At 55.5% G+C, this 27,453-nt stretch overlaps 3 protein-coding genes across 8 annotated transcripts in view; 2 read left to right on the top strand and 1 right to left on the bottom strand.

The window, feature by feature from the left end:
* PNKD (PNKD metallo-beta-lactamase domain containing) overlaps nucleotides 1-21,709 on the bottom strand; it is a 60,573-nt gene extending 38,864 nt beyond the window's left edge. Inside the window, exons 1-3 of one of the 5 annotated variants that reach the window (XM_045034470.1) lie at nucleotides 21,433-21,709; nucleotides 20,833-20,989; nucleotides 20,525-20,693 (exon numbers count right to left, since the gene is read on the bottom strand). In XM_045034470.1, coding sequence (XP_044890405.1) covers nucleotides 20,525-20,547 — 23 coding nt within the window. In that variant the 5' untranslated portion in view covers nucleotides 20,548-20,693; nucleotides 20,833-20,989; nucleotides 21,433-21,709. Of the gene's footprint in view, nucleotides 1-18,767; nucleotides 19,166-20,524; nucleotides 20,694-20,832; nucleotides 20,990-21,432 lie in introns of those variants that run through there. The other 4 variants (XM_006935550.5, XM_019838661.3, XM_019838663.3 and 1 more) reach the window with 4 other exon arrangements.
* On the top strand, nucleotides 1,361-18,043 carry TMBIM1 (transmembrane BAX inhibitor motif containing 1). Its single transcript, XM_006935551.3, has 12 exons — nucleotides 1,361-1,510; nucleotides 10,264-10,488; nucleotides 11,749-11,849; nucleotides 12,670-12,734; nucleotides 12,950-13,003; nucleotides 13,511-13,561; nucleotides 14,078-14,117; nucleotides 14,382-14,419; nucleotides 14,605-14,692; nucleotides 15,014-15,109; nucleotides 16,115-16,168; nucleotides 16,579-18,043. Exons 2-12 carry the CDS (start codon nucleotides 10,287-10,289, stop codon nucleotides 16,723-16,725), a joined length of 936 nt encoding a protein of 311 aa, XP_006935613.2. The 5' UTR covers nucleotides 1,361-1,510; nucleotides 10,264-10,286; the 3' UTR covers nucleotides 16,726-18,043.
* A 149-nt stretch (nucleotides 21,710-21,858) lies between the features above and the next one.
* AAMP (angio associated migratory cell protein) lies at nucleotides 21,859-27,314 on the top strand. 2 transcript variants are annotated; one of them, XM_006935549.5, is made up of 11 exons: nucleotides 21,859-22,067; nucleotides 22,526-22,684; nucleotides 23,353-23,472; nucleotides 24,231-24,370; nucleotides 24,624-24,768; nucleotides 25,040-25,123; nucleotides 25,459-25,574; nucleotides 25,723-25,826; nucleotides 25,979-26,069; nucleotides 26,200-26,354; nucleotides 26,851-27,314. In XM_006935549.5, exons 1-11 carry the CDS (start codon nucleotides 21,947-21,949, stop codon nucleotides 26,924-26,926), a joined length of 1,311 nt encoding a protein of 436 aa, XP_006935611.1. In that variant the 5' UTR covers nucleotides 21,859-21,946; the 3' UTR covers nucleotides 26,927-27,314. The 2 variants fall into 2 exon arrangements, with proteins under 2 accessions (XP_006935611.1, XP_003991184.1); XM_003991135.6 differs by having other exon boundaries at nucleotides 21,860-22,067; nucleotides 22,529-22,684.
* Nucleotides 27,315-27,453: the final 139 nt, after the last annotated feature.

Genomic DNA, 27,453 nt, shown 5'->3' with positions numbered 1-27,453 from the left:
GTGGCTGGGGGAGTTAGCCTGCCATAATGTCCACCAGTCCCCCTAAGTAACTCCTTTTTAAATGGTATCTATACGAATATACATAGTGTGTGTGTGTGGGCGGGGGAGGGGGTGTGTAATTTTAAAAACATCTGTATTTTAATTGGTTTGAAACATATAATCTATGTGGCAATTTTGCTTACTATGCTTACTAGTAAGCACACTGTTTTCACTTATGTTTGGTACGCATATAAGCTTCCAGATAAGTCCATGGGCCCCTCCTTCCTAAGTCTGCTCTATGACAGAGCTGGACTGACCACCAGAGATAATCATGTAAAGAAAACTGCTTAGTGATGCGTGTGGAATCAGGAGGGCTTCAGGTGGTCTTGGTGGTCTACCCGCATTCATTTCTAGCTGTGTTTTGTCAAGTCTACCTGCCTCACCCCCCGCCATTCAGAAAGTTAGCGCCCATGGGCTGTGAAAGACATTCAGCAGTACGTTGATCTGTAGCTTATTAGCACTAGATAAGCACCTGAAATAAAGCTGTTCCTCTACCAGCAGCTTTGGCGTAATGGAAAAAACATGGACTTTGCAACAATACAAACCCGGGCAATGTTTCAAAACTTGCCAGAACTCACTTCCTGGTTTGTGAAATGGTACGAGGAGGGCATCCTTGCATTAGTGACCGGGAGGGTTGACACCACAGGCACACTAATACTAGTAACCTACATCCCAAGTCAGGCCTTCTGACTCTCAAACACCTGCTTTCCTGGTTGAAGTAACTTCAATCGGGGAATGTCTCAGTTCCCAGGGTCAGAGATTCCCAGTTCCCTCTACATTTGGACGTTTGAAGTTTTAAACTTGCAAAGGGCGTTCGGCTTAAAAGAAGAGAATTGCCAAGGGTGTTCAGGGATTTATGTCTAATAATGAAAAATGGGAAACAGTTTAAATGTCCTCCAGCAGGAAACTGATTTAATAAATCAGCACAGCTATGTGATAGAATACTTTGCGGCATTAAAATTACGCTTTTGAAGAATTATCTAGTGTCAAGAAAAAATGTTCTTGATAAAATGTTAAGTAAAATAAAAGCAATATTTAAAACATCATATAATATGACCCCACTCCAGAAAGACAAGTGAAACACATGGACATATAAGGCAAAGAAGCACAAACGCAAGCGCTTTCCGCAGGGAGTCGGGAGGCGTGGAAAGACGTGATTTTCCTCCTCTATTTTTGTGTTTTGTCAGTTTCCATCAGTGATCACGTATTGCCTTTAAATGTGAGAACACTAGAATCACGTCGGGGCCTCGGCAGCCGCGCGCGCGCGCGCACGTGCGCTCAGCTGGCGGACGCGGGCGAGACCCCGGGAGGACCCCAGCGCCCCCTGGCGGCGCCCCGAGGCCCCGCCCCGCGGGGTTGGACGACGGGGCGGGGCGCGGAGCCCCAGCCCAGCCCAGGCCTGGTCAGCGCGCTCGGTGCCGGACTCGCCGCGCCGGGAGGGAGGCCGGGAGCGCACCGTCGGAGCGGTCAGGCAAGCCAGGGGGCCGGGGCCGGCGGGAGTTGGGGACCCCGTGTCGGCGGGGACGGAGCCAGAGCTGGGACGACGCCCCAAACTTTTTCCGAGTGCCCGGCCCGGGGAGGCGGTGCCGGAATGGGAATCTGTTGCCTTCGCCCTTGGAGTTTCGCTTTCCCGCTGCTCCCCGGGAGGCCGGGTGGCGCCTGTTTGGCGTTGGGAGCCGAGCAGTGGGTGGTGGGCACCAGCGAGCGGGCCAGGGTCTGTGGGTGTCGCGTCCCCCTCTTTCTGGCGCGTGCGTCGCAGGGCGTGTCCCCCTTACGAGCCCCCAGAGTGGCCAGTTGCGCGTGGGATGAGGCTGTCAGGTCCCTCGGCTGGTGGGAGGGGGAGGGGAGCGGCCGGGGAGCCTGGTGCCCGCCTTGGTGTAGACAGGTGAATGAGTCTGTGAGTAAGTGGGGGGAGGGGTCAGCAGCCCTCTATGCTTGGCGTGGGGAAGTGCCACCCCTGTCACCGTGACTTTGCCTCAGCCTGCCTGCTTCCAGCCACTGTGCCCAGGCTGGATTCAGAAAGCTACAAGGAAGTACTGTCCTCCTCGTGGCCTCTTTGGGTCAGCATAAAAACCCAACGGGAACATGGGAAAGGGGAAAACAAGTGGAGCTGGGGAAGGAGCCAGGAGCCAGTGGGAGTGCCAGCAGGGAAGGCTGCTGGGAGGCTTGGCCCTGATCTGTGGGTCCTGCATCAGCTTGTCCTCCAGGGTGTCCATCCCCTCTCACCCCACTGTGGCCTGGGTGTGGTATCCAGGGGGTGGCATTCTACCTGAGGAACGTGGACATGGGATTAAGTGGGGGTCAGGGAACCAGGGTCAGGGCCAGATGTCATGGCAGGTCCTTCAGGTGTCCAGTTCTCTGGGGCTCTGAAATATTCATCTCACCAGTGAGCTTTGGTTTCAAAGCTGGCGCCTTTGGCCTGGCCAGTGGTGGCAGGGGGAGCCAGGTGCTGCCTTGGGGCTGCTTTGTCGGGGGCCGAGGGGCAGCCTTACTTTCTCCTCGCCTGCCTGCTGTCCCTGCCTCTCTAGCCATGGGACCCAAACAGAGGACCCAGTTTGTAACTTAGAAAGAAGTGGTGGGACCACACAAATGTCAAGGGCATTGACTTCTTCTGTCTTCTGGTGCCATGACCTCAGGGCCTCGCTTGTAAAAATGGGCACGTCAGAGACGTAATGATGGGTTACACCATAAGTGTGGGGAGAGCTTCATGTCATGAGCTGGGGTAATAGCCATCTCAGCTCAGACTCCTCCTCCTCCTCAGAACAGGGGCCTCAGCTGGAAGCTGTCTACCTCAGAGCACTTCCATCCACCCCCCAAACTTCTCACCCAGGGTCCTTCAGAAAGCGCAGAGGCCCCAGAGAAGGGACATACACTTGTGTCTTCGGAGGGCTGCAGGGGCACGGTCAGAGAGGGGAAGCCGAGACAGCTCTGGGAAGAAGGTCTCCGCTAACAACACGGTTAATGCTGATGTGGGCTTTCTTGAGCATTCTGTTGGGACTGCTGTACACGGGAGGGCCTTGACCTCCAACCCTAAGAGTTGAGATTCTGGGCCAAAACTTGGGTCTTGTTTTGAAGTAGAGATGATATTCAGAAGTCTGCAGGCCACAGTGCCGGTACTGAGGGTACTCCATACACCAGTCAGGGAGGAAGATAAGAATGAGTCCTTCTTCTTGTGTTTAATGATTTGTATTTTTCCCATGACAGCAAGGGGATGGTAGGCGATGCCAGTCTCCTGGTTCTATGCTAGTTGAAGATGTCCCCCCAGCCCTTGGCAGTAGATCAGTAAATTCCACCATGGAGAATATAATAGCAGCTGTCTGGGAGGTGGGGGGTAGAGAGGAGAAGGACCCTTGCCGTGGACGCTGGCTGGCAGTGAACTGACTCAGAGTGAGGGGGCATGCCTGTACTTCATGTGACTGCTCTGAGGGCTGGGTAGAAGGACAGGGGTTTTAAGATATGAGGAGTTGGGACATGAATTATTCTCAGGGTTGGGTCTATCTGTAAAACAAAGGTGGCCTGGTCAGGATCCCACAGGATATTAATTAGGTGTGCTCTGATAAAAATGTTTCAGGCTTGAGCAAGTTTGGAGGAAAACTGGGGGAAACAAAGTTGAACAGCTTTTGCTCAAGGCAGGGCTTCTCAGAGGCTAAAAATGCCCTTGTGCCTTGGGAATTTCCAAAAGGGGTATGGATTGTTTTTCAGACTTATCTGTTTCAGAGCTCATTTGTTAACATCTCCCGGGGTAGTGTTCTTTAGAGCAGTCTGGGAAATGCCTGGCTGGATGAATTTGGCTTTCAATGCCATGGTTCTGGGTAACGAGTCCCTCCCCTTTGCCCCCATGGGGGCTGATTTGGGGGAAAAGGAAGCCGAGGGAGGGCATTTGCCTGGTGGCAGGGTTAGAACTTTTGAGCCCGGGTCTCTCGCCTTCCTGCCTGGTAATCTTTCTTGTCTACAGTGTCACGTTCTTTCTTTGCAGACTCTGGGGTAAGTGAGCACCCAGGAAATGCTGGCTGCAGGGTCCAGAGGGCAGCATGGGGCAGTTTGGGAGGAGAGGGCATTAGGGCCAGTCCCAAACCCGGAATATGTCAGGTGCCTCTGCTTCTGCGGACATTTTACATCAGTAGTGACCCCAGCGTAGATTCTTTAGGAAATGTGTCACTCTGCCCTGGAACCCGTGGGTCATTCTGCCCTGAAACCCGCTGCTCATTCAGAAGCAGAGGCTCTTGGAGTCGGAATGGACTTGATCTTTTGGTTCCATGTACTTGTTTTATGGAGGAGAAAAGTGAGTCCAGAGATGTGGAGTGGCCCACCCTGACTCACAGTGGGGTTAAGACCAGGACGAGAACTCTGTTCCCTGCCTTCTAACCCAGGGCTCTGGCGTTGGACTGACTTTGTGCAAGGGAAAAGGTCTTTGCTACCTCAGCCCGCCCCAGGTGCTGGCCTGGGCACACAGGTGGCTGGTGGGGGTGCCTCAGGGGCTTCTGTTCCAAGCAGGTGTCAAAGCAAAGGGCATTGGACTGTAAAATCAGACTTCAAATCTGGGTTCAAACACATCTCTGCTGTTTGCCTGCTGTGGGACCCTAGATCTGTTTTTGTCTGAATTTCAGTTTTATCTATAGAGTGGGGGTAAGAACATGCACCCCAGAGGGCCGTTGTGAGGCTCAGACCTGCCTGAGTAGCCAATGACAGGTACATTACTTACTGCTGTGAGCGGTTCTCTTCCTTCCCTGCCTATCACAGGGAAGGGTTCGTTCCTTTCTGCACAGTGGGTTGTTAATTCTGCCTGCCTCTGCTCCCTCCTAGTCTTGAAGTCCAACTGAGAGGCAGAGAGGAAACCAAAGGAGGAGGTGGATAGGGGCTGTGTCTCTGAATTCTCCTCCCTCATCTGCATGGCCCGGCCTTTGGGACCATAGATGTGGCTGGGGTCGCTGAGCTCACCCACACCGCCGGCACAATTCTATCACCCACTGACGGGGGCTGAAGCTGTGGGGCCTGGGTTACTTCTGCTCTCCAGGGCATCTTCCTCACCCCTCTTAGCCTCAGATCTGAGAGAGGCCACCCTGGCTCGGGGCTGGGGCTGGGACGGAAGTCATGGGTTGGCAGTCTTATCTACTTCTGAGCAGGAAGGCATGATGGGGGCGGGGGGCAGGGATAGGGGGGAAAGGGTATCTTGTTCTGGCCCCGCCTCACTGGGCAGGGCTGGGGATGGAAGTTCCAAACCCATGACCAAGAGGCCCTTTTGTGGGCTGGGACAGGAACTTTCTTGGCATTGGGGTTTCCTTGTCTGTTAGATAACCGGATGATTTCTAAAGGCCACTCCGTCTCTTACGTCAGGTTTTAGATCCCCTCAGAGTCATCCTGTTATTCCCAGAAGCCAGGCAGACTGAAGGATAAGTTGATTCTGGGCCTCTTGGTCCGTGTGCAGCAGGCCTGGTGACTGCCCAGACACTCCTGGGTGTATCTTTTTTAGTCCTCTGCCCTGGTGGCTCTGTGCTGGGGGTGGGGTTGGGGAGAGCTGGAGGAGTTGGAGTAGGTAGAGGAAAAGGGAGGGAAGGAGACCGTCCTACGAGGCCAGGGGCTGTGTTCCTGTGCCTGCTGGGTGGGGTTTCCTGAGATGCACACTCTGAGCTATTCTTTCCATTCTGACTCTGGGCATCGGTTCCTGGCAGCGAGGAGGGCAGGCTGCCTGGACCAGTCAGCTGCTCCTTTCCGCCCCTCCCTCCAACACACACCCGCTTGCTTGCTTGCTTGCTTGCTTGCTTGCTTGCTATGACTCCGGTAGCTCAGGCCTCCTCTCTGCAGATTCCAGAGCCTTAACCCTTCAGGTGCGCCCAGGGGAGCCTGAGCCTGGGCCTCAGCTGGCCAGAACTGTGGTGGCCACACCGAGGTGGCTCCGGGGGAAGGGGCTATTTCCCCAAGGCTGTACCTGAAAACCTTGACAGCCAACAAGTCCTGTGTTTGAGCCCGCCCACTGCTGCTGCTGGGACGGCTGGGTCTGGAGGAGAAAGGAGAGCTTCTGGCTCCTTCTGGTGGGGGATTGGGGTCTTGACGATGGGGGAGCAGACTTAGATCTGTAACATGGCAAGGATGGGGCAGTTAGAACGTCTCGATAACAGGCATGGTGAGGAAGAATGTTCTAATGATTCAGGCTGCCTGCAAGTGGCACAGCCTTGCTCCCTGTTGTTGGAGTGTGTTCAGGAGAAACTGAATGCCTACTGTGTTTTAGGAAAATTCATGCTTCCAGTGGGGACCCTTCAAGGTCCCTTTTAGCCCATGGAGACTGTGAGCTCCTCTACTAGCTACTGGCAGAACCCAGATGACCTGACTCCTGGTTTCTAGTCTTTGGGCATCAGTCATCCTCCCCATCTCTGGATCGTCTCCCTCCTCTTTCCCCTCCTTCTCTTTCAACTCCACATTCTCCAGCGCCTACCATTACTCACAGCTCTGAAAGTAAACACTGACCACTTCCCCCTTTCCCTACTGCCTAGGCAGAGGCGGGCCCCAAACCTCATCCTTCTCCGAGGTCTCCATGACACAGAGTGACCAGGGCCCTCATGTAGGCTGGGCAGCTGTCAGGGGGCAGGCCCGGCCGTGGGCCAAGGCTCCTGCCCGCCTGGCACTGCTCAGAGGTGGGTGTGGCTGTGTTCTGCCACTCCTCTGACTCGCCTGAATGCTCTCCCCTTCTCCTGTGCCCAGGACTGCACATCAGAGAGCGGGGATGTAGGCCCCACCTCAGGTCCGGCAACATGACCATGACCATGGAGAGGTCACTCGACTTCCCCGTCTGGCTGGCTCACCTTAGATGAGAGAGTTTGCTTTTAGCTCTGTCATTTAAGAATCTCTAGCTCTGAATACCCTCTTAACCTCCTGGCGGTGTTTGGGAACCGGGAGATGGGGAATTACGGAGGGGCCTGAGTGGTTCCGTGTCCTTTGCTATGTGAGCCTTCTGTTGTCATTAGAGGGTCTTAGACGGGTAGCCGTGAGTGGTGACGAGAGGCTTAGATAGACGGGGCATCAAAATGAGAGATGAGAGCATGGGGCTCTGCAGTCCGTCTTGGCGCTCAGGTGTTGACTTCATCACACCCTAGCTAAGTAACTTTGGGCAAGTGACTTAATTCTTCTAAGCCTCTATTTCTTCATTTGTAAATAGGGATAACATTATCCACCCTGTTGGACTACTGTAAGGACTAATAAAATAATAACTATAAAGAGCCAGCATTTACTGTTTTTATCAGGGGTCAGGTACCCTTCTAAGTGCTTTATGCATATTTTTACAACTCTGAGAAGGGTATTGTTAAGAGTATTAAACCCATTCTCCAGGTGGAGACAGTGAGTCATAGTGAGGTGACATGGTCAGTGCCAATCTCTGGTGAGCATGGGCTAGTGGCTGAGCCCTTGGAGAACTGGACTGTGAGCTGCTGTGTCTCCAGCAGGCGGGTCTACTGGTGAATTCCTCAGAAGAGTCAAAGGGAGGGGTGAGAACGTGCAGAGGGAGTCCCCGTGAGTCAGCGGCCTCCTGAGCTGGACCAGGCCCCTGGAGACCTGGCGGCCAATCCGAGGCTGACCTTCCTCTCCATGATTTACCCTGGGGCCGCAGCCCCTGTGGTCTGGAAAGGAGCCTGTTTGCCCAGCTTGGCTTAGAGGGAGGAGGGAGGGGCCACTGCTGGCCAGGCAAAGGGCAAGCCCCATGTCGCTGGGTGCCTCAGATAGTTCACAATCTATTAGAGCAGAAAATGAGCTCACAGATCATCTGACCCATAACACCTCATTTTATAGAGGAGCACCCCCAGCAGGAGACAGGGCCAGGTCATGGTGTCATCACCTGTGGTGGCCCAGCTGGGGCTTCAAACCACAGGGCCTTTCCTGCCAGTGCCTCTTGGGCCATGCTCAGCCTATTCATCTGTGTGCCATCACCCAGATGGGTGGGCATCACAGGAACCCCGGGCTGAGATGGCTGTAATAATAACACATAGCCCTACTCCATAGTAAGTTTTTTTTTTTTTAATATTTTGGTTTTTTTATGTAATCCCTACACCCAACATGGGGCTTGAACTTACAACCCTGAGATCAAGAGTTGTATGCTCCACTGACTGAGCCCGCCAGGCACCCCTTTCTTTTTTTTAATAAGTTTTAGATATAGCCCTACTCCAAAGTGACCTGTTTGCACCTCTTCCTATAGACAGGATGCCATTCTCTTGGTGGAGTTAAAAGGGGATTCTTGGAGAGGGACAGGCAGAGGGGTGTAGGGAGAAGGAGCCTTTTGCCTCAGGGGAGGAGAGCCAGTTCGTGTTTCTTCCTTTTTCAAACTCTATTAAGACTCACATATTTATACTTATTACCCTATCCTTACGGAAGACCGGGACATTTCCAAAGCAGTTAATATCTGTTTCTTATGCTCACAACACTCCGTGTTTGGTCTTCTCTCGTTCTCTTTCACTCCTTATTTCCTCAGGTCGCCCTACTCCACTGTGCAGGACCTTCACCATGACCCTGCTTTTGAAGCCTTGGTTTGCTGTCACACCCTCACTGTCAGAAAGGTCTTTCTTATTTCTGACCTCACACATTCTTGTTGTGCTGGCCCATCTACTCTGGGAAGATGGAGAACAGCTTTCCTCAAAGTAACCCATTTAGAGCCCTGGCCTGATATCCGATCCCTCCTCCCTGCCCCTCCCCACCACCTTCCTCTCTGAATTATCCCAGTTCTCCTAAGAGAGAAGAGATAAGACAATTCTTTATCTGATCCCTGGACTGTGCGGGGTGCCCTAAAAAGAGAAGCCGGTTCTCTCTTCCTTCCAGCAGAGGTTCTGAGCACGTCTGCCTGCCTGGATCCGGGGGTGCTTCCTCCCTGGGGGGTCCTAAAGGTCTGCCCCTTGGGAGATGCTGTGGGAGGAGGTCATGGCCCTGTCAAGGCTTTTCAGGGACCCCCTTCTTAGCTTCTCCCAAGCCCCCATCTTTGCCACCTCAGAGGGCAACACCAGGCCTGGAGGACATTTATTTGGCCTAAGAGGCAGAAAGAACACAGCCTAATACAGAGGATGCAGACCCAGGACCCTGAAGGCCTCAGTTCCGGATGTACCATTAACCTGCTCGTTCTGTGGCCCTGGGGAGTCAAGAGTCGCTTCACTGTTCTGCGCCTTGTTCCTCTTCTCTAAATTGAGCATTTGGGCCATAAGACCTGGAGGTCCCTCTCAGCTGTGTTTTTGGGGTTCCCTCCTCGTTCCTCAGCCCTCCCCGGGCCGTGGGACTCCTCCTGCCACAGAGAAGACACCTGCTGGGTCTTGAGGCATGACTCATCAGTGCATTCTCCTCCCCACTTAGCCACAGCTCCTGCTGGGGAACAGGCAGGAATCACGGGGATACCAGAGGCTCCAGAGCCCAAAACATGGGTCTCTCCCTCCCAGGGGGTTTCGGGGCCCTGTATGCACTGCCTACTACCTGGGGCAAGGCTGTGAAGAGAACAGTAGCAGCCATATGCTGCGACACCCATCAGATGCACCTTAGCTGTTATTTGAAGGAACCAGAAAGTCCTGTCTCTGGCCTCACCTTTTTTGTGCAGCTCCCCAGCCCTGAGTGGCCAGCCCCAGGCAGCTACTCGCCCAGGCCTCTCAGGCGTCCCCTGACTCAGCCACTGGCCACGGAGCCACTGGCCACGGGCCCACTGCCCTCCCGCTTGGGCCTGGTGGCTCGGCCCTGGGGCTAGCTTGTCCTCCCCCTCCACTTAGAGCCCTGGCTCCTCCCCAGCTCTGCCTTTCAGGCCTGAGGCTCCTGCCAGCTGCTGTGGGGGCTGGGCTGACCCCTTCAATGGGTCCCGGCTGGCCGCGTGACTCACCCCCAGGCTTGGCTGGGGCCATCAAGCTTCTTCTGTGGTCACTGGAAACTTTTCTTAAATGAGCACAGGGGAGTTCCCGGGCTTCCATCCCTCGTCTCTCACACCACTGATGCCCAGTGACTGCTCTGCGCTCCTGCACAAATCCCCCCTTCTGCTTTCCTGGGGGCACGAAGCGGCACAGGAGGGAGGGCCGTAGACAGAACGCTGGCATGAAGGCAGAGGGACAGGGGCTGAGCTGGTGGGGATGGGGAGGATGGCCTGTGGGCAGAGGATGACACTGTGATCACGATCAAGAGAGAAAATGTGAGGGTCCCCTCTCCACAGAGGCAGCCTGGACTGGGGCCCCGTGAGCTGGGTCCGGGCACTCCTGACTGATTTTCTCATCTCCATTTCAGGTGCCCTCAGCCCTTGAGCGGCCATGTCCAGCCCCAGTGCCCCCCCTCCGTATGAGGACCGCAACCCTCTGTACCCTGGCCCTCCGCCCCAGGGGGGCTACGGGCAGCCGTCTGTCCTGCCTGGTGGCTACCCGGCCTACCCGGCCTACCCACAGCCTGGCTACGGTCACCCTGCTGGCTATCCACAGCCTATGCCCCCCATCCACCCGATGCCCATGAACTACGGTGAGTCCCCGAGGGGCAGCTGGGGGGGGGGGGGACGAGGCAGCACTTGTACCACATGAGGCCACCTCTTTTCCTTCCATCTCAGCTTCCTGTCCCATCCCTTTTTTCATCTTCTCCTTAGATCTCTCCTGTTTCACCATCTTTGTTACCTGCCCCCACCCCCCCCCCCAATCCCCTTAGCACCTGGCCCTGAGCCACCTACTAGCCCCTTTATTCAGCAAGGAGACTGAGTCCATAGACACACACCAGAACTTCCATATCAGATGAGAAAGTGGCGGGGTAAGGCAACTGGTTCCTGGAGGCCATTTCCGTGTCCTAGCTAGACAGTTGCCACCCCCTGGACTCCTCTCTTCTAGTAACTGCCTTTGGTACCTGAGGCACTTTTTTTTTTTTTTTTCCTTAAATATTCTCGATGCTGACAAGTCCTCATCCTTTAAGGTAACATCTGAGTCTTACAGACATCCAGAAGTCATTTGGATGTCTGATAAATGTCATGGCAGGTAAATGCTCTGTTTGGTCAGAAACGAGAGATTAGAATGCAGGGATTTTTCCTGAATGGCTCACTTGCGGATTTTGAAAGCAGTGCCCAAGGAAGCATTGAAGGAATGTTTTGAGTCCTGTAGCCTCTGGAATTCTGGGGCACGGCCAGCTCTCAGCTGGCCATCTGTGTTCTGTTGGGAATACTAGCACATCAGTCACGGTCACAGTCATGCTTTGTCCTGTGCACGCAGGCCGCTGGCATCCCCGAGTGCTGATGTTTGCCAGATGCAGATTATGCTCCTCACTCTGTTCTCCACCCTCCACACATACGCTGTGTTTCTATCTTCCTCTTCCTCCTTCCATCCGTGACGCCCCTGCTCCGGCCCTGCCAGCTCCTCTGGCTGATGCCCCAAGCCCTGCCCCTGCCTGGCTTCCTACTAGATCGTGACCCCTAGTTGAAGATCATGAGTGTTCATCCCCCAGAGCACCCAGGTGTGGGCCGGGCACCCCCATACAGGAGCCATCAGTGAATGCGCACCGATGGAATGGCTTACACCAAAGTCCCCTTGTGACAGGGACGCTCGGCTCCGCATGGTGCCCAGGCCATCCCTGGGTTACTCTGAGGGCATCCAGAGGACCTGATTTGGGTGAGGAGTTCCTGAGTTATACCCTTGTCTTTCGACTGGAGATCCCTGAGACTCTGAGATAATGTCATGCAGGCTTTGGGATTGAGGCCACATGTCCCAGGTCCCCAGTTGGTCATATTTGATCTGTTCCCAGGCCCAGGCCAGGGCTATGATGCGGAGGAGAGAGCAGTGAGTGAAAGCTTCGGGCCTGGAGAATGGGATGACAGGAAAGTCCGACACACCTTCATCCGAAAGGTGAGATATGGGCGGGGAGGCCACTGTACGTAGGCTGTGGGAATGGGGTGGGGCCGGGGGTGGAGATGGCCAGGCACTATTAGTTCCGGGGCACTCATTCCCATGCAGATACGCTGTTGCCTTCTGAATTCTCTTTAGTCCTGCCCTGCCCTCAGAGGGGCCCCCAGCTCCGCTGACCCACGTTCCCCGCCTTTCACTCTTCTCTTCCTTGACCTTGTGGTGGGGGACAGATTCAATCTGGGAAAATCTAGGCGGGCTTCGCCAAAGTGTTCTGTCCTCCCCAAACGTCTTTCTCCTGTTAGACTGTGAGCAACTTGAAGTCAGAATGATCAAACTCTTTTATACTCCATCCCTCCCCCATCTCACATCTGCACGGTGCCCTGCTCCGAGTAGGTGGATACCCGAGGAGGTAGATACCTGACAGATGTCACACTGAACTCCCAGAAGTGTGGAGGCCACACCCAGTAGTGCAGCGAGGCAGGGGGAGTAAGTGGGGAACTGAGGCTAAGTGTTGGACAGGGGGTGGGGGAAATGTCAGGGAGCAGCTGGAGGTGGGGGTCAGCTCTGAGGGTGCATCTAGTATCTGAGCCAGACTCCTCAAGGGTGGGGGGCCTTCGGGCCAGGCTGCAGCCGAGGAGGGCCCTAGTGGAAATGAAGTAAGAAGGAGATCCTTCACCATTAAGAAGGGGCCCCCTCGCCCCCCGTAAAAGACGTGGGCAGGGTAGTAGGGTCTTTGGGGCTCTTGGGGGGGACTGGCTGCTTCCCGGGGGGACACGGGGGATGGTGACACATGCTGCCCCCACCCTGGCCTGTGTTCCAGGTTTACAGCATCATCTCCATCCAGCTGCTCGTCACGGTGGCCATCATCGCTATCTTCACCTTTGTGTGAGTCTGAGGACTCGGGGGCCCTGCGGGTGGGGCCGGGCCCTGTGCTCAGATGGACTGGAAGGGGAGTTTGCATGCGGTGGCCAGGGCGGGTGGCGGGAACGCAGGCTGCTGGGAGGGCCTGGGCAGGGAGGCAGCCGCCGGGCTGAGGTGGCTGAGGTGTGACGGAGTGTGAGGTGTGTGACTCCCCTCCCTTGTCCTCCCCTGCTCCACAGGAAACCAGTTGGCGATTTCGTGAGGAGAAACCTGTTTGTCTACTATGTGTCCTAGTGAGTCTCTGCGCCTGTCTGCTGTGTGTGTGTGTGTGTGTGTGTGTGTGTGTTGGGGGTGGGGCAGCGAGATGAGTGGGAGACAACTGACCAGCTTTTCTCAGGGCAGCGATCAAAATGCTTTTTGAGGGGCCCTCCAGGCTGCCGGCTGTGCTGGCAAGGGTGGGTGAGACTCTTGGTGTGTGAGCCACCAAGTGAGGAGTAACAGCACCGCAGAGCTCCTGGGAGCAGGGGGTGGGGGGCTGGTGGCTGCATGCACACTGCCAGATGGTCCCCGGATTCTCCTAGTCTGTCTGCCACGGTCTCCTTCAGCTTCCTTCCTGGCCAAGCCCCCTGTCTCAGAGGTTCTTGGTGTCCTTGGCGGGGGTACTTGTCCTGGGCGGCTTCCCCTCAGACTTCCCAACGGCCCCCAGCCTGCCGGCCTGGTGAGTGCCACCAGGCGGGGCCCAGATGGGGCTGAGGGGCAGGCTGGGCCTGTCGTCCATTTCCTCATCTCTCTCTCCCCAGTGCTGTCTTCCTGGGCACCTATCTGACCCTCGCCTGCTGCCAGGGACCCAGGTGAGTCCTGGAAGACGATGAGAAGGGATGGTGGGGGGCCCGAGGGGGGGGGCAAGTGTTTGGGGAAGCAAGGGGATCCCTAGAGCAGCTGCGTGGTCATGGGTGCGGTTGAAGTTGAGGTGCGTACAAAGTCCCCTGGGTGGGTGGGATCTATTCAGCCACGCGGCTGTAATTTTTACAGTACATCTGCAAGGTATGTAACGTTTTAACCATTTAACACATATGGAAAACCCAAGGCTCAGAGGTTGAGTAACTTTCTCACGGTCACGCAGTCATTGTAAGAACTGCAACTGGACCCAGGTGTTTGTGGCTCCATTGCCCAGGTCCGTCCCACTGCCCCATGTTGTCCCTGCATAGAACCCCCGAGCAGGTACCAAAGGCCATGCCCGCCTCCCCACCCCCAAGTCAAGGCCTAATTCTCACGCACCTGAGCCAAGAACTTCCTTCTGCTAAAGGAGCCTCTGATACCGGGCTAGACCCAAGTCGCTTAATCACACACGGTCTCTTTCCTTTCAGACGCCGTTTCCCATGGAATATCATCCTGCTGACCCTCTTTGTAAGTCTAGAAGGGTTGAGGGAGGGTGTGGAGATGGTGTGAGAGAGAGAGAGTTGGTCCCAGGGAAGGGGCTGGGGACACCACTGTGGAAGATGTCCCTGGCTCTCTCCCTGACCCTAACCTGACCCATGGCATTGGTCTCATCACTGCCTCTTTCCTACTCAGTCACATTTGCCCCACCCCCCAGCTCTGGCAATCTACTGTGGCCATGCCTCCATGCCACCTTTCTCATGTGTTTCACTCTTGTCTCTGTCCTTCCCTCAGACTCTTGCCATGGGCTTCATGACGGGCACCATTTCCAGGTATATTCCAGGACAAACCACCGCATTCTTGTGAAGTGTCTGTTATGTGAGAGTGGGGCATCCCTGGGCTGGCAGTCATCTGCATGGGTGGATGCTGGGCAAGATCCTTCTAGAAGGGATGGTTTTGAAGTCATTCATACATGACTTATCTATCCCTTTGGCCTCTCTGAACTCCTTCTCCGCAGTGTGTATGAAACCAAAGCCGTCATCATTGCAATGATCATCACTGCCGTGGTGTCCATTTCGGTCACCATCTTCTGCTTCCAGACCAAGGTGAGGGTATGGAGGGCCCTTCCCTGGCCACCCCACCTCCTTTCTTCTATAAACCTGGCCCTCCAGGCTTGGCAGTTGAGCAGGCCTGTGAGGGCCCAGACTCCTCTACACCAGGGATTTCCCTTGGAGAGTCTAGTCCCCTTCCTCTCTTGTCTGCAGCTATAAAACTGCTTCTTGTGTCTGTCCTTAGAACGTCATGGTTACGCCCAGGCCTTCCAAGAAGCAGCACTGGGACTCCCTGGAGGGGGAGGCGGGGCAGTCTAGCTGGGCTGCTAGTTGTGACACTTGTCTGACAGGTGCTTCCTCCTCCCTTCCTGGCAGGTGGACTTCACCTCGTGCACAGGCCTCTTCTGTGTCCTGGGAATTGTGATGATGGTGACTGGGATTGTCACCGCCATTGTGCTGTCCTTCAAATATGTGAGTGTCCTGGGAGAGCTGCGGTCCGCAAACCTAACATTCATAGGAGACTCTCGGTGTGAAGTGTTGCAGCACGCCCACGCCCCAGGCATCCGGGCAGGCTCTGACTTCTGGAAGCTCTCAGCTGGCTAGAAAAGGCACCAATGCTGGACAACCATCCCTTGGTTAGGGTCGTCTCTGTTAGGAGATGGAAAGCCCTGGGCACCGTAGAACCTGAAGCCCTGGATGACATTACAGAATTCCTATGGGAAACAGTGGGTGAGATGTGTCTGGCAGCTGAAGTCAGGTTCGAGGAGGGAGATGGCAGATGGGCTTCGATGGAGGGGACCCCTGAGGAGGGGAGTGTGGTGCTGGGAAGGGAGGCGTACAATCAGGAGGGCCACCTGCCTACTTGACCATGGCTGGCCCTACCCTTCTGTGGACAGGCACCTGGAGGGCTGTTGAGCAGGCTGCCCTGGGGGTCCATGATTCTGACAGTCGTCAGGGTGGTAGTGGGGCTTCCCTCCCACACCAGGCTGCAGGAACCACTCTACTGAATGCTGACTATGTCTAGGGCTCTTCAAGCTGTACCTGCCTGGCTCCTGCCCCTCCCAGAGCTATAGCTCAACCACCTGCTTTTTTCCAGAAGTACAGTGGACACTTCTGTAACCTAACTAACTTTGGAGATTGGTTTTATATGACCCCTGGAGGATGGCCTCTGTTTTCTCTGCCAAATGTTACTGTTCTTTTTTTTTAAGTAATCTCTATACCCAACGTGAGGCTCGAACTCACAACCCTGAAGTCAACACTCATAAGCTCTACCAGATGAGCCAGCCAGGCACCCCAAATATGTTACTATTCCTAATTTCTTTCAGGATGTGGAAGGCAGAAGTAGTCCTTTCACATAGCTACCTTCCTGGGTCTCCCCACTCAGATGCCAGAATTCTGGGGGAAATGGCACTGAGGGACTGCCTGGGTCTGTGCTTTACTAAGATCTCTAACACTGTCCTTGTCCCCTCTCCCCAGATTTACTGGCTCCACATGGTCTATGCTGCTCTGGGGGCCATTTGCTTCACCTTGGTGAGTAAGGCCCTGCTGTCTCTAGGAAGGGGAGTGGGGGCTGGAGAAGAGGAACAGGTGGAGCAGGAGTTAGGCTGCTTGGGAACCAGGGAGTGGGGCCACAGCTGCCCTTTCCTCTTTCCACGGTCAAGAGGTGACCGATTTCCTGGGCATTCCTGCCATCGCTCGTTCATTCGCCTGCTGTGAATACCCAGCAGGCTGTATTATAGATGATGGCGTCTCTTTCTGCCTTCCTAGACTGAACCATATGAGGGGAGAGACCATGGGTTGTTCTGGTCATTAAAGAGTCCCTAAGTACACTGCATGGCACGGAGGCTCCTAGGACAGATGTGGTTATGAAACGAGAACCAGACAGGAGCTCTGGCCCCTGAGCCCCTGGGTCCTCACTCGAGCCTTCCCTGTTCCTGCAGTTCCTGGCTTACGACACGCAGCTGGTCCTGGGAAACCGAAAGCACACCATCAGCCCGGAGGACTACATCACTGGCGCCCTGCAGATCTACACTGACATCATCTACATTTTCACCTTTGTGCTGCAGCTGATGGGGGACCGCAATTAAGGAGCACCTTCCACCCCACTGTGCGCCCACTGTGGACTCTCCCTTCCCTAGAGGGCCGGGCCCTGTGACTGGAGTCCGGACCTCAGACCCCCTTCCTTCCCCTCCAGTAATGTGCCCAGTTTCCTTTCTGTCCTGGGATGGGTGGCCTCTGTGGCAGTGGATGTGCAGGGACCTGGCGGGGCTGGAGGAACCGGGGACTAACTCTTGCCTCTGGTAGACTTGGCAGGGACCAGGCAGAAGACGTGCCTTCTCCTTCCACCCACTCCGTGGCACCAAATTCTTCTCGACTGCTGGGGTGGCAGGGAGGACAGAAAAAGCCTATTCTACAGCCAAAAGGGAATATGAGAAGTAGAAGTAACTTCGGGGTGATGAGGTGTCCCCTCCCACCTCTGCCATAGGCTTCTGGGCTTGGTAGCTGAAGCTGTTTCCTCCCTCAACCCCCAACAAAGCCAGAGAGCTTTGTCCCCAGCCTCCTGGACTCACTGGCCATTATCCTGTACTCCTCTGACAACCCTTGGTGCCTTCCGGCTCACAAAGGTAGAAGAGATCTGTGCCCGTGGGTCTCCCCTGCTTCAGTCCCTCTTCTTTCGATGGCATGTACATACTGTTCATTTGGAATAGGGGAGGACAAGGAGAGTAAGCAAAGCCAAGGACGGCCAAGACAGAACAGCATCTATCCTGGGCTTCCTCATGGCTTGTGGTGGTGGAGAGGGCAGGCCTGTCCACAGCCATCTGGTCCCCATTCTCCAAAGCTCCCTGGGGCCTCCTTGGGGGCTTCTGAGATCTCTGGTCAGAGAGACCTCTTGCTTCCTGTGCTCAAGCTGCTCAGAGAAGAAAGTGAGGAGCAAAGCTCGGGAGATGGGGTGGTTTGTAGGATTATAAGTGGGGCCAGGAAGTACCAGGGTGTAGAAAGGTCAGGTTGGGGGCAGGAAAATGCTCTGGGGTCCTCTCCCTGATCTGAGGGGTATGAAAGCCTACTGTGGTGTCCATGGAAATTTCTGTGTTCTTTCCTTGTGCTAACCTGGGAAGGATCCTGAGCAAAAGGAGACTTCCCCTCTCAGTTTGTTCTTAACTTGTGCTGGGGGATTTTAGACTTGAGCCTCATCTCTCCAGCCAGCTGCCACTTTCTTCGTGACACCAAGTGCCTCAAGCTGGAATGGGGAAGGAGGACAAGAGTCCTTCTGTCAGTGGGGGTAGAAACCAAATCAGTCCAAGGGTATACTTAGGACTTCTCTTAAGTACTTGGTCCTAAATATATCACACAAAAGGACATAAGTAGAAACGTAATAAAGTTTTGTGTTTCGAAGTTAAAACCCTACTTGGCTCTGGTTTCTTTAAGGTGTCCACTCTGGGAGGGCTGGTCTGGCTCTGCCCAAACCGTCCACTTCCTACCTCTGCATTTTGGCTTGGTTTCCTCTACCTTGCCTAAGATCACAAAACATATTTTGCCCCAGTGCTTCCTGGTGACGGACGCAGTAGATCGGTAAAGGTTCAACCTTAGCAAGACTGGGTCTGGCGCGGACGAATGGTCTCTCTCTGAATGAGAGTGGTAACGTGACCTTTTCTGCATCATGGACCCTTCACAAAAGCACACGAGAGCTAGGAACTCTCTTACTCACAAAGCTGTATGTGTACACGTGATTTTCACACTGATGGGGGGAGATGCACCACAGGTTCAAGTTTAGAACTCGTCTTAGAAACCACTAGTCCAAACCCTCTCACAAACAAGGAAACTGAGGCCCAGAGAGGCTGAGTCACTTGGACTAGACCAAGAGGAGTCGTGTTTTTTCCCCCACACCCTGAATGCCCTTTTTGATTCTCTTTTTTTGTTAGAGGCTCAGTAGGACTCCACCCTCCGGGCCAACAGCTCTGAGGGCCTGGTCCCCAGGGCCTGAGCCTAGGCTTGTTGTACTTAAGTCTCTGTGGTTTCCCCAACCAGCCAGCCGGGAACACTGAGTGCTTCTGTGAGAGGGAGCATATGTGAGTAACCAAGCCCTCCCTCTGCCCCTCCCATCCCAAGGGAATCACAAGCCCAGTCCTGGTTCCTTTCGGCTCAAAACACTTAATAACTTTATTTGCCTTTGGCTGGCTTCTCCAGAGGGGTGGGGTAGGGGCTGGCAGCAGCCTGGGCATCAGGCGCCCTCTGGTGGACCTCACAGGCAAGGACCAGAATCACGGCCAAACCCAAAGGACTTTGCGCTCTGGAGGCCACAGTCAATACGGTCTAGGGGAGGGTTGCAGTGTTCCTCAGGCTTGCACCCCCGACCCGGCTTCAGGAGACGGGGCATGTTGGGAGGAGGCCCTGAACCTCTGGCTCTCATACTCGCCCGTGTTGGATGCCCGCATGTTCTGCCGAGCCTTCATCTGCTTCAAACGGTCCTTGTCCACTTCCCGCTTGGTGAGGATGAAGAGGAGGACACCACAGGGGAAGCCGATGGCCCTAGGGGTGGGGAGATGTGCATGGGGTTTGGGGAGGGGCCAGGCCTGAGCCAGTGGAGCTGGGGGAATCTCATTCCAGCTTCATCGATGACACGCACACTGCAATACCTCTTGTGTCTATGCAGCCTCTGCACTGGCTGCTGGAGGGTCCCAAGCAAATCAGAGCCTGCTGCTGCCCTGCTTAAGACTCTGTAACAGCGCTCCGTCACTTTCTGGCCAAATCCAAACTCCCAGGCACAGCACCAAAAGCCCAGTGTGGTTGGGTCTCTGTCCACCTTTCCATCCCTCTCCCCTATAGCTTGACACTCCTCAACACGAGTCCCGCAATCCTGCCATACTGACTCTGCAAGGTTCTCCAGACAGCCCATCCTCTTTCCTTCTCCAAGTGTTGGCAAAGTTTCCCTCTACCTTAACTGCCCCACATCCCCTCCCAGGCTCCCCCTCTTAATCTCAGTAACCGCTACTTGGGAGACACTTTGGTGTGGGGGAAAGGGCATGGAGTCACAAGACCTGGTGAGAATCCCACCTCTGAGCCTCAGTTCCCTCCTGTGAAACAAGACGTAATTTTTGTAATGCTTTTTGTTTTTTGTATTTAGGGGATGTACCATTTATCTCAGAAAAGCTAAAACGTTACACTGTAAAGTACCGTTACACTGTAAAGTACCGGCACACCTGAGGTGTGGAAAAATATGTTAATGTCTCTCTCCTTTCTTTTTTTTTTTTTAATTTTTTTTTTCAACGTTTTTATTTATTTTTGGGACAGAGAGAGACAGAGCATGAATGGGGGAGGGGCAGAGAGAGAGGGAGACACAGAATCGGAAACAGGCTCCAGGCTCCGAGCCATCAGCCCAGAGCCTGACGCGGGGCTCGAACTCCCGGACCGCGAGATCGTGACCTGGCTGAAGTCGGACGCTTAACCGACTGCGCCACCCAGGCGCCCCTCTCCTTTCTTTTTAATATTGACCAACAACACGTATTAAGGCCAGAGTCAGATCCAAATAATGATGTATTGAACACCTTGTAGATGCTACTTATACACCTAATGTAATCTCACACGATCTCAATGAAAGATCTCAACTGGGTTTCACCCCAAGCTCCCAAAAGAGAGAATGAGGCCAGGGGCCCAAATTCACATCAGATTAGCTCGGCTTACTACACAGAAAGCCCACTGTCTCTCCAATTCCACATACTTTCCCAACTCCCCTGCCCCATTCCTCTGAGATTCCAGTCCTCACACCAAGCAATTCTGTCCCCACAACCTTGGATTCAACTCACCACCTGAAACTTAAGAGAAGTTTCTGGGTCCCGCCCTCCCCTGTGCCACTCCCCACTGGTGGGCAAAGAGTTAACTGAAACTCACCAGGCTAGTCCCACAGCTTTCATGGGGTTCTTGCCCCTCTTTCTGGGAATGTATTCCAGCTCAGGGGATAGGGGCTCAGGCTCCTCCTTGCACTCTGGGGAGCTGTGGCTTTGCAGCGCCCGGGTCCTGTTCTGGGAGGCCTTGTTAGCTGTGGCTCCTGAGAGGATCCCTGTGGATGGAAGGAAGAAAGGTCAGTAAGAGAGGAGGAGAAGAAAGCCCGCGGGAGGAAGGGGAGTGACTGCAGTTTGGAGTAACAAGTGCCAGGGAGAATCCAAAGGGAAATGGGAAAATTGCCATCGAGGTGGCACCTTTGGAAGCCACTTCCACGTCACTGCGGGCTCATCACCCTGGTGCCAGGAGAACGAGCTTCGTTGTTCCTCATCTGCTCAGACGACAGGATGCGAAGGACTGCAGTGGGACTCACATTAAGACGTATGAAGGAAATCCGAGAAAAAGGTTTTCAAACTGCAGAATGTTAGCACTGGGAGCTTAAAGGTAGTCTACTCCATCCCCTCATTTTATAGAAGAGGAAACCGAAGCCCCGAAAGATGAACTGCTTCGCCCAAGGTCAAACTGCTAATTATCCGGGGCTAGAACCCAAGCCTCCTGAATTCCAGGGCTCTTTCCTCTGCACTGCGGTGAGTGTGAAACACCTGGAGCGCGGGAGTCTAAAAGGCTTCCTCGGAGCTCCCTCTCGCAGCATGACCCTAGAGGTGTCGTGTAACTTGAAGGCAGGGGGATGGACTGGGTGACCTCTAGAGAGCATCTTTTAGCCCCCAGACTCTTTATGATCCTGCAGAGGGGTGCGGGCAGGAACCGACAGCCATGACCTCCTGCTATCGTTGGTCGGGATGTATAAAAAGGGGGACCCCCTGCAGTCCTGCCCTCCCCGGGGTCCCTCTCCTTACCCCGGAGGACGCGGGCATTTCTCGCCCCCCGGCCCTTCAGCGCCGTAGCAGCTACCACCGCCGCCATGTTCAGATCCCACCCCCCTTCACCGCGCTCCCCGCCGGGAATTGTAGTTTGCGTAAGGGGCCTCCCCCGCTCCTTCCGTCCTGCCTACAGACCAGAAACTACAACTCCCAGAAGCCCACGAGGGGACCCAGGAGAACTACTCTTCCCAGGAGACCCCGGAGGCGCGCACGCTCGCTTGTTTCCCTCCTGTTGGAGGCGGAGCCAGGCCGGGCGGAGTTTGGATTCTCTCTGCCACGCCCCGTCCCCGTCTCCCAACTCTGCCCTGTGATTGGTGAGTCAGCCAGTCAGCCCCCTTCGCTATTGGCCTAACGGCCGCCGCTCTTCCTGCCGGAGAGTCGCTTACGCCTACTTCCTCCCGGGAGGAGGGGCTCGAGTTCCGCGTCGTCGCGCAGAGCTGACTCTGGGAGGCGTTTGGGCCCAAAGAAGTGGATCGGCCGCTTGCGCCGCATGGAGTCCGAATCCGAGAGCGGGGCCGCTGCTGACACCCCTCCACTGGAGACCCTAAGCTTCCATGGTGATGAGGAGATTATCGAGGTGGTAGAACTGGATCCTGGTCCGCCGGACCCAGGTGAGAACTGCCGCTCCTCAGGCCGTGGGACAGGAGGCGCTCACCCCTGGCCTCTGACCCCTGCTTCCCCCCTCTCCCTTCCCCTCCCCACCGGTCATTCCTACCGACCTCCTTCGCCCTTCCCCCCTGCCCTACCCCCACACTTAGTTCTCAGGCCTGGCAGGGGTGGGGGTTCCCCTGACGCCTCCTCTGGCCCTTCCCCTCACACACCCCCTTCCCATCATCCCCTCGGTCCTCCCTTCTTACACTGTCTCTGGCCAACCCCAGGTCCTCAGACCTCTCCTGTCTTCCGTCCCAGATGCCCCCTCCTCCCTGCCGCTTCTCGCCCCCGCTTCACCCTGGCTGCCTGACCTCAGCCGACCCTCTTGCTGCACGCCAGCGTCAGGCCTCCCCACACCTCTCCCCTGCCCTCTTTCTTACTGCCTGCCGAGCCCCATCTTTTAACCCTCTCCCCGAAGCAGATGATCTGGCCCAAGAGATGGAAGATGTGGACTTTGAAGAAGAGGAAGAAGAGGAAGAGGGCAACGAGGAGGGCTGGGTTCTGGAACCCCAGGAAGGGGTGGTCGGCAGCATGGAGGGCCCAGATGATAGCGAAGTCACCTTTGCATTGCACTCAGGTAGGTCTCTGAGGAGATCCGTCAGAAACTCAGTGCAGGTGGGCATTTGAACATCAGACACCTGCTGTGTACGGAGCATTAGAAGGGACGTGGAGATGGGGAAACAGACGGGCCTGGAGCTCACACTGTGGTGGAATGGGAGAGAGCGTGGCTCCTGAGCCAGCCGGGACACCTGGGTTCCCATTCTCTTGTGGCTGCTTACTGACTTACGATCTTTATTAATCTCTCTGGGTCTTAGTTTCTTTTCAGAAAATTACCCTGTTGTAAATTAGGGACGATAGTACCTTTTTGAGCGCATTTTATATAATCTTTTCCAATATTAGCTCTTAATAAGGTAAGTCACACGGTGCTGTCCCACTCTGTGCTCAGCCTGGTGGCAGCCCGTGCGGAGAACTGGAAGCCTTGCACATGTACACTCCTCTTGTCTATGCACGAGTCTGGGGTAGTGAAGGGGTCAGCCCTGGGGAGGGACTTGGGGCTTGGCAAGCTTTCGGAGGGATTTCTCCAACAACCTGATGTTTGAAGCTTCGAAGCACTTGGATGCGCCCTTCATTTCCAGGAGGAAATACATGCTGCTTTGGGTGGAACGGGGTGGGCTTCCTGAAGGTTCTGAAGGACAGAACCTTAGCGGGGAGCCCTGTCCATTTACGGAATATCTCTTGGGACAGCATCCGTGTTTTGCGTGAGCCTGGACCCTAAGACCAACACCTTGGCGGTGACAGGGGGTGAAGATGACAAAGCTTTCGTGTGGAGGCTCAGTGATGGGGAGCTTCTCTTTGAGTGTGCAGGTGAGGGGCACGGGTGAGGTCGTGTTCCTGTAGCGGTCTTAGGGGGCTAGCCTGCAGTGGTTGTGCACCCAGTAGCCATTTAGTGAGCCCCACTTTGTGCCAGCTCTGTGCTGGGCCTGAGGCTCTCAAAGCAGAGTAACTTTGTCTGTCTTGGGCACCGGGGAGGGAGCCACTGTTGGCCAGAGGAGGGTGGGAAAGGTCTGGGAGGAGGTAGCACTGGTGTGGGAATATTTATTTCTTTATCTGTTTTATTTAAGAACTTTTTTAAAGTTTATTTATTTTGAGAGAGAGACAGAGACAGCGTGCACAGCGGAGGGACAGAGAGATTGGGAGAGAGAGAATCCTGAGCAGGCTCTGTGCTGCCTGCGCAGAGTCAGACGCGGGGCTCGAACCCACAAAACTGTGAGATCATGACCTGAGCTGAAACCAAGAATCAGACGCTCAACCGACTGAGCCACCCAGGCGCCCTGGTGTGAGAATAGTTAGGCAGAGAGGAGGAGTGGGTATTTTGGGCAGAGGTGTGGAGTGGACAGTGTGGGCAGGACATAGGCCGGGCTAGGCATGGTTGAGTGGGAAGCCAGCGTTCGCCCCTGAGGAGATCTGGGGGTATCGACTCCTGGAGTGGCAGTGAGTTTGATCACCCGTTATGGTGGGGTGGTGAGACTCACTCTTCTTTTCTACCGAGCTGGTCCTTTCTGGGGGCGAGACACCTGGGAACCCTGATGTTTTCCTCTCTTTCTGCCTACTTTCCCTTGCAGGCCATAAAGACTCGGTTACTTGTGCTGGTTTCAGCCACGACTCTAGCCTAGTGGCCACAGGGGACATGAGTGGCCTCTTGAAAGTGTGGCAGGTGGACACCAAGGAGGAGGTCTGGTCCTTTGAAGCAGGAGATCTGGAGGTGAGATCATCAGAGTGGTGTTCAGCTACGTGGGGCCTTGGGAAGAGAGTGAGAACTTGGGGGTCCGGTCTGGCTTTTACCAGACCAAGCCAGCTATAAGCCAGTGCGCTCCCAGGGTGCCTTGAGCAAGGGCGTCTGTGTCTGTTCCCTGTGCCGTCCGTGCTGACCTTGGAAGCAGGGGCAGCTTGGGTGGAGCTTATAGGACAGGCTCCTGGGTGGAATGGGGCGACAGGGTGATTTCCTCTCTGTCCAGTGGATGGAATGGCACCCTCGGGCACCTGTCCTACTGGCGGGCACAGCTGATGGCAACGCCTGGATGTGGAAGGTCCCAAACGGTGACTGCAAGACCTTCCAAGGTCCCAACTGCCCAGCTACCTGTGGCCGAGTCCTCCCTGATGGTGAGTCTTGGGTGCGGAGAGGTGGGATCCAGGTTTACTCACCTTCCTGGGCTCCTTCCCAAGCCGTGGCCTGCAGACTCCAAGGCCTGCTGTCTGGAGCAGGGACCCAGGCCCCAGAGCAGGACCGCTTCCCTTTTCCTACCCTGAACTCGGTTTTCTCCACTAGTCCCTGGGGCAGCATCTGTTCCCTTACTTTCTCATCTCCCCGCCCCCCCTTGCTGGCTGTGCCTGAGGGTGCTTTCTCTCTCCATCTGTGCCTGTGGCCCTCCAGGGAAGAGAGCTGTGGTCGGCTATGAAGATGGCACCATCAGGATCTGGGACCTGAAGCAGGGAAGCCCAATCCATGTATTAAAAGGTATCCAAGGGGCGCCTGGGTGGCTCAGTCGGTTAAGCGTCCGGCTTTGTCTCAGGTCATGATCTCACGGTCTGTGAGTTCGAGCCGCACGTCGGGCTCTGTGCAGACAGCTCAGAGCCTGGAGCCTGCTTCGGATTCTGTGTCTCCCTCTCTCTCTGCCCCTCCTTCCACTTGCGCTGTCTCTGTCGCTCTCAAAAATGAATAAATATTAAAATAAATAAGTAAATAAAAGCATCCAAGGCAGGGGAAGGGTTAACTGGGCCTCTGTGGAGAAGGCCTAGGGCAGGACTCAGGGGCCAGGAGAAAGCCTGACTTAGCCATCTGCTCCATCCTAGGGACTGAGGGTCACCAGGGCCCTCTGACCTGTGTCGCCACCAACCAGGACGGCAGCCTGATCCTAACTGGCTCTGTGGACTGCCAGGCCAAGCTGGTCAGTGCCACTACCGGCAAGGTGAGTGCAACCTGGAGCCTGGCTGTTAGGCTCTGCTTTCTGTGTCTTCCTCTTCCTCTCTGATTATTCTCTCGGCCCCTTTCCCGTTGCCTTTCCGCCTTCCAATCAGCCTTCCTCCGATCCTCTGATTCTGTCCCGTGACTTACAGGTAGTGGGTGTTTTCAGACCTGAAACCGTGGCCTCCCAGCCCAGCGTGGGAGAAGGGGAGGAGAGCGAGTCCAATTCCGTGGAGTCCTTGGGCTTCTGCAGCGTGTGAGTGAGAGAAAGGCCTCGGCCTGGAGCCAAAGGCAGCTGGGGAGAAGGGGGCTTGGCGAGAGGTGCCTGGGCCGGGGAACCGGGGAGGAGTGAAGAGTGCGCGAGTCCAGGTCCCTCTGCGAGCCTTCGTGGTTCTCTTCTCTGCCCAGGATGCCTCTTGCAGCTGTTGGCTACCTGGACGGGACCTTGGCCATCTATGACTTGTCTACACAGACTCTCAGGCACCAGTGTCAGCACCAGGTACAGGCCGCCCGCAGCTATGGCTGTGGCTCTCTCCTCCCCTCCTCCCTCCGTGAGGCGGGTGGGGGCACACGCCTGTCAGCTTTCCCGCCCCTGACTTCCGCTGTGTCTCTGTCGTACCCTGGCGTAGTCGGGCATCGTGCAACTGCTGTGGGAGGCAGGCACCGCCGTGGTTTACACTTGCAGCCTGGACGGCATCGTGCGCCTCTGGGACGCTCGGACCGGCCGCTTGCTTACTGACTACCGGGGCCACACGGCCGAGATCCTGGACTTTGCCCTCAGCAAGTAAGTGAATTGGGCAAGGGCTAGAGTCTCCTTGTGTACTCGGAAGGTGGGAATAGCACATGGGGGGCCATAGGGTCCTTGGGGTGCGGGAGGGGATTCCTGAGGGAAGCTGGGAGCCAAGGCCCGGTGGTGGCTTGTGAGGCAGAAGTGCTGGGCAGCCTGAGGGAGTTGTCACTTTGGGTTGACAGTGACGTACCCGGGGCCTCACGTCTCGGTTCCGGGGCTGAGGGGCAGGGATCGTCTCCCTCGCTGCTGCGGCTCTTTTCTGATCCCCTTACTGATGGCTGATCCAAGTGTATTCTTGGATACAGTAAGGGGCTGACCCTTACTGATCCAAGTGTATTCAGTCGATGTGTGCCCAGCAGCCCAGCGCCAGGCACTACTGATCTAGAATTGAGGATGCACTGGAGGAGACCAGCCGAGGACCTCTGGGTAGCAGGCTTGGGGCTGGGCCCCAGGTCACTCCGTCCCATCGACCTGTGCTTTCTGTCCACAGAGATGCCTCCCTGGTGGTGACTACGTCAGGAGACCACAAAGCAAAAGTATTTTGTGTCCAGAGACCTGACCGCTAATGGCTGCAGCCTCTGCTGTGTGTCTGGTGTTGAGGGGTGAAGGGAGAACCCCACCAGCAGAGGTGGTAGGGTACGAGGGAAGAGGAGGGGGGGCCTCGGACTACTTTCCAACCCCTTCAAACTGACTTGCCCCCCTGTCCCCTCTCTTAAGAGACCCACCCCTTGGCCCCCCTACCCTCGCCCAGACCTGCGGACCCTTCAGAGGGGGGTCAGGCCTCTTTCTCTTTCACTTTCATTTGCTGGTGTGAGCCACGGGGGTGTGTGTTTGGACGTGGGGAGTAGGTCTCTGAGGTCCCCGTTCTTTCCCTTCCCAAGTCTCGGGGGGTGGAAAGGAGGAAGAGATATTAGTTACAGATTTTAAAAATGTAAATAAAATATACTTCCCAGAGATGGCGTGTGTGTGTGGATTTTGTGGCGCCTGCAAATGAGGAACCGGTCAGGGGCCTGTCAGGGTGAGATGCGCTGCACAATCTGCTAGATTTCGAGGTATCTCAGCCCAGCCTCTCAGGCGGTGGCGCGTGCTCCCC

This window comes from Felis catus, chromosome C1 (assembly GCF_018350175.1).
Source record: "Felis catus isolate Fca126 chromosome C1, F.catus_Fca126_mat1.0, whole genome shotgun sequence".
Lineage (NCBI taxonomy): Eukaryota > Metazoa > Chordata > Mammalia > Carnivora > Felidae > Felis > Felis catus.
This window is presented reverse-complemented; position numbering and strand designations above follow the sequence as displayed.

Coding starts and splice junctions, on each gene's coding strand:
- TMBIM1 (XM_006935551.3), top strand. CDS start 10,287: ATGTCCAGCCCCAGTGCCCCCCCTCCGTATGAGGACCGCAACCCTCTG. Junction 14,420..14,604: donor ATGACGGGCACCATTTCCAG/GTATATTCCAGG, acceptor CCTTCTCCGCAG/TGTGTATGAAACCAAAGCCG. Junction 14,693..15,013: donor TCTTCTGCTTCCAGACCAAG/GTGAGGGTATGG, acceptor CCTTCCTGGCAG/GTGGACTTCACCTCGTGCAC.
- AAMP (XM_006935549.5), top strand. CDS start 21,947: ATGGAGTCCGAATCCGAGAGCGGGGCCGCTGCTGACACCCCTCCACTG. Junction 25,124..25,458: donor CCCAATCCATGTATTAAAAG/GTATCCAAGGGG, acceptor GCTCCATCCTAG/GGACTGAGGGTCACCAGGGC. Junction 26,355..26,850: donor CTGGACTTTGCCCTCAGCAA/GTAAGTGAATTG, acceptor TTCTGTCCACAG/AGATGCCTCCCTGGTGGTGA.